This window comes from Mandrillus leucophaeus, unplaced genomic scaffold (assembly GCF_000951045.1).
Source record: "Mandrillus leucophaeus isolate KB7577 unplaced genomic scaffold, Mleu.le_1.0 Scaffold136, whole genome shotgun sequence".
NCBI classification, from domain to species: domain Eukaryota; kingdom Metazoa; phylum Chordata; class Mammalia; order Primates; family Cercopithecidae; genus Mandrillus; species Mandrillus leucophaeus.
Genome location: NW_012101321.1, coordinates 2,936,984 through 2,940,308, shown reverse-complemented (window position 1 = coordinate 2,940,308; position 3,325 = coordinate 2,936,984). Strand labels below are relative to the sequence as shown.

The 3,325-nt window shown below is 34.6% G+C and overlaps 1 protein-coding gene across 1 annotated transcript in view; it reads right to left on the bottom strand.

The window, feature by feature from the left end:
• Window positions 1–3,325, bottom strand: part of LRBA (LPS-responsive vesicle trafficking, beach and anchor containing) — a 771,345-nt gene that overhangs the window by 44,467 nt on the left and 723,553 nt on the right. Inside the window, exon 52 of the mRNA XM_011973242.1 lies at window positions 61–216. Within this exon, the coding sequence (XP_011828632.1) occupies window positions 61–216 (156 nt within the window). The remainder of the gene's footprint in view (window positions 1–60; window positions 217–3,325) is intronic.

Below are 3,325 nucleotides of genomic sequence, written 5' to 3'. Positions count from 1 at the left end.
ATCGTAAGCCTCTCAATGCTACTTACAGTAACTTTAGTTCACTGATAAAATGAAAATTACCTGTGTCTGTAGAATAGACTCTGAAACTCTTATCCCAGAAGCCACAGACGAGAATATAGCGGTTGTCTGAAGTGATGACAAAGCACTGGGAATGCACTTGAATACTTTGGTCTAAAAGGTCAGTGATTTGCCTCCTGTGCATTCCTGTATTGCTGGCTGTAAGAATAGGGAGGAAAAACAACTATTAAACCCACATGGGCAAAGAAATCCTATAGTGAGGGAGAAGAGGAGACACATTCCCAGTTAAGAGTACTTGATCCTTAATTTTAAGTATAATAATTGAAAAACCAAGTAGGAAAACATATCCAATTACTGGAAAAATGTGGGTAGCTAAATTCAATATCTCAGTTAAAAAGTTTTGCTTAGAGGAAAGAGAGAATAACATACTACAATTTAAAAATAGAACACAATTCACAGAACATGCTTTCCAGCTCTTGGGCAGAACCAAAGTAGATTACAATCTCCAGATTGCATCACAGTTAGGTTTGTGTTCCTGACAATCTCATTACATTTATTGTCATGAGAATGGTTCATGTTGTGACAATCTATTACTTTTAACATTTTGTCACAAGGAAGAGATATTAGGATTTAAATGTCATATATTTGAAATATTGTAGCATCTTGTACTACTTTGGCTTTAATGGGTCTTTAATTTGACTAGATGGGAACTCCCATTTCCCCTGTTTACAACTGCACTTGCATGTAAGGAAAGGGTAGAATGACTGTTTATTAAAGATTCCTGTAATTGAAAAAGTCAAAGCACAGCAGACTGCCACTTTCTTACTCCTTATTTAAGCAATAAAACAAGACAGCCTTGGCAGTGTGTTTTCAAAGTGCTACAGAGCACCTGAGATGGGGTTTGTCACAAAGAAAAAGGTCAGACATAGAGCAACACCGAGCACATGGGAAGAGTAATAATCGTCCAGAAATATACCATCGAGTGTGCCATTATCAGAAACGGAATCTTCACTGAGATGCCTTTTTTGGCATTGAGGCCAAACAAATAGAAAGCTTTGTTTCTAGTGATCTACGGGTTATTTTACCATCATCTCTCCAGTACAAATAAGGATTCTTACGCTGCTAAAGAAATTTGATTGTACCAGAAATCAGAACAAACTTCTGCATCTGATTATTAAGCTTTTCACCGTAATTTTCATTTTTTTGAAAAATCAAACATAGAAAAATATTTATATTCTATTCATTGTATGTAATAACTATGTTAATGTGGGTAGTTTAATAGAAAGCTCAGAAAGTAAAATAGAAGGAAAAAAAGTGTTCAAAATACTCTCCAGTGCTGTGCTGGGAACCACTGGGGACACAGAGGACTGATGGATCTGCTGCCCTCATGGCACACACAAAATGGCACACATGTACACATACATGTGCAACACTGCAGAAATTCTGCTAATGTCTGTGGACACAACCATTTAAGATTATTGGATAACTGTTTGATAATGGAGGCTTCATATGCTTTTGGAGGATTAATGGGCTAGAAAGCGACAGCAGTAGTAAAAAGGGCAGAATCCTAGTTGGGAATCATTGTTTCCCTCTCCTAACAAAGGGAAGTTGCTGGCAGATGACAAAAGCTTTTATAGATATCAGTGTTATTGTAGAGAGACAGTGTCCACCGACTGCAATCAGGTATCTCATTGCAATGAAGTTTTGTGACACAATTTTTTTTTTTAAATTCCAAGAAACCTAGCAATGAAAACAAGGTATGTGGTACTTTCTGCACTGGTTACTGCAGTACTTTATTCCACATGAGAGCTGTAAACATGTTTATTCTTGTCAGTATTTATATGACTTTTGTTCTTACGATAGAAACTTTTGCTGAACTTTCTTGGGGGATTGGGGTGATCTCTTGGGAGGACCTCAACAGATTTGGGCACGTACATAATTTTGAATTGAGTGACTACAAAGTACCCATGGGCAAAGGCTGATGCCCCCTCAGCACACACATGAACTATTTTCTAAGCAAGCGCTTACTTGTAATTTAACATTGCCAAGTCCCCCATCCAGCTAAGGTATATTTATCTAGATAAGCAGTCTTCAAACTAGGACATGCATACCCCTGGAGGTATAACACTTCCTAAGGGATACACAGGTTCAGAAGTTAAAACCAGTAAGTTTCTAATTCCTCAACTTTAATATATTCTACTGCTTGAAATTGATTTGCCTGAGAACTCTCCTGTGAGTTTTCCTTTCTTACCTCTTCTTCCTCATGCCCTTCTTCTACTAGATAAAATAAATACATATTTCCCTTCCACACAGAATCTTACTATTTGCTGTACCCCAGAGTTTAATTTCTTGTCCTCAATAAAGGGACAATTCAAAATACTGAGGTGATACTGAAAAGTGAATGTGTAAGTATCAAACCATTCTGCAAGTCAGGTGGTTTCCAATTTACTACTTTCAATAAAATGGAATGAGGATCCAATCATGCTGCCAATTGGTAGATCATTAAAAATAAGTTTTAAAGATAGACTGTTAAAATTATAGATAATAATAAACCATAAAAATAACTCTTAGTGATAGATCACTATATGAATTGCCACTAACGCAGAAAGAGTTCAAAGATTTGAGTGGTACAGTTGAAACAAAGCTCTTTTCCGTCTATTTTCTTAAGTGAGTAATACTGCTCAGACGTTCCAGTTATAAAAACAAGAAAGATAGACTTGATGATGATGAATTTTCAATAAATGTTCATTTTATGTAAATAAACATTTATTAAACTTTATAATATAATAATACATTAATATTTGTAATCACTTGATACAGATAAGTTTATTTTAAAAGTTGAGCCTTATGGTCATAAGAAATTTTAAAATTTAAATCGAATACATATGCTTAATTTTGCAAACACATTTTTATGGCTGAAAAGCAAAATGGGGTAATCAATTTTTTTAAAGTTAACATAAAATTATGTGGGGGAAGTAAAATGAAAACATAAAATTCAAGATAAAAAAGTAACTGTGTGATTTTTCTATGTTTTTGTGTTTTTTCTGTGTTTTTTTTAGACAGAAAATACTGAGTATCAATTCACTCTGATATTTAGATTCTACCGTACATATTAAAATTTTGTTTACTTATAACATTATAAAATCTTGTTTACTGAGTATCAATTCATGTGTCTTTATTGTAGCATGATTTATAATCCATTGGGTATATACCAAGTAATGGGATCACTGGGTCAAATGGTATTTCTAGTTCTAGATCCTTGAGGAATCGCCACACTGTTTTCCACAATGGTTGAACTAGTTTACAG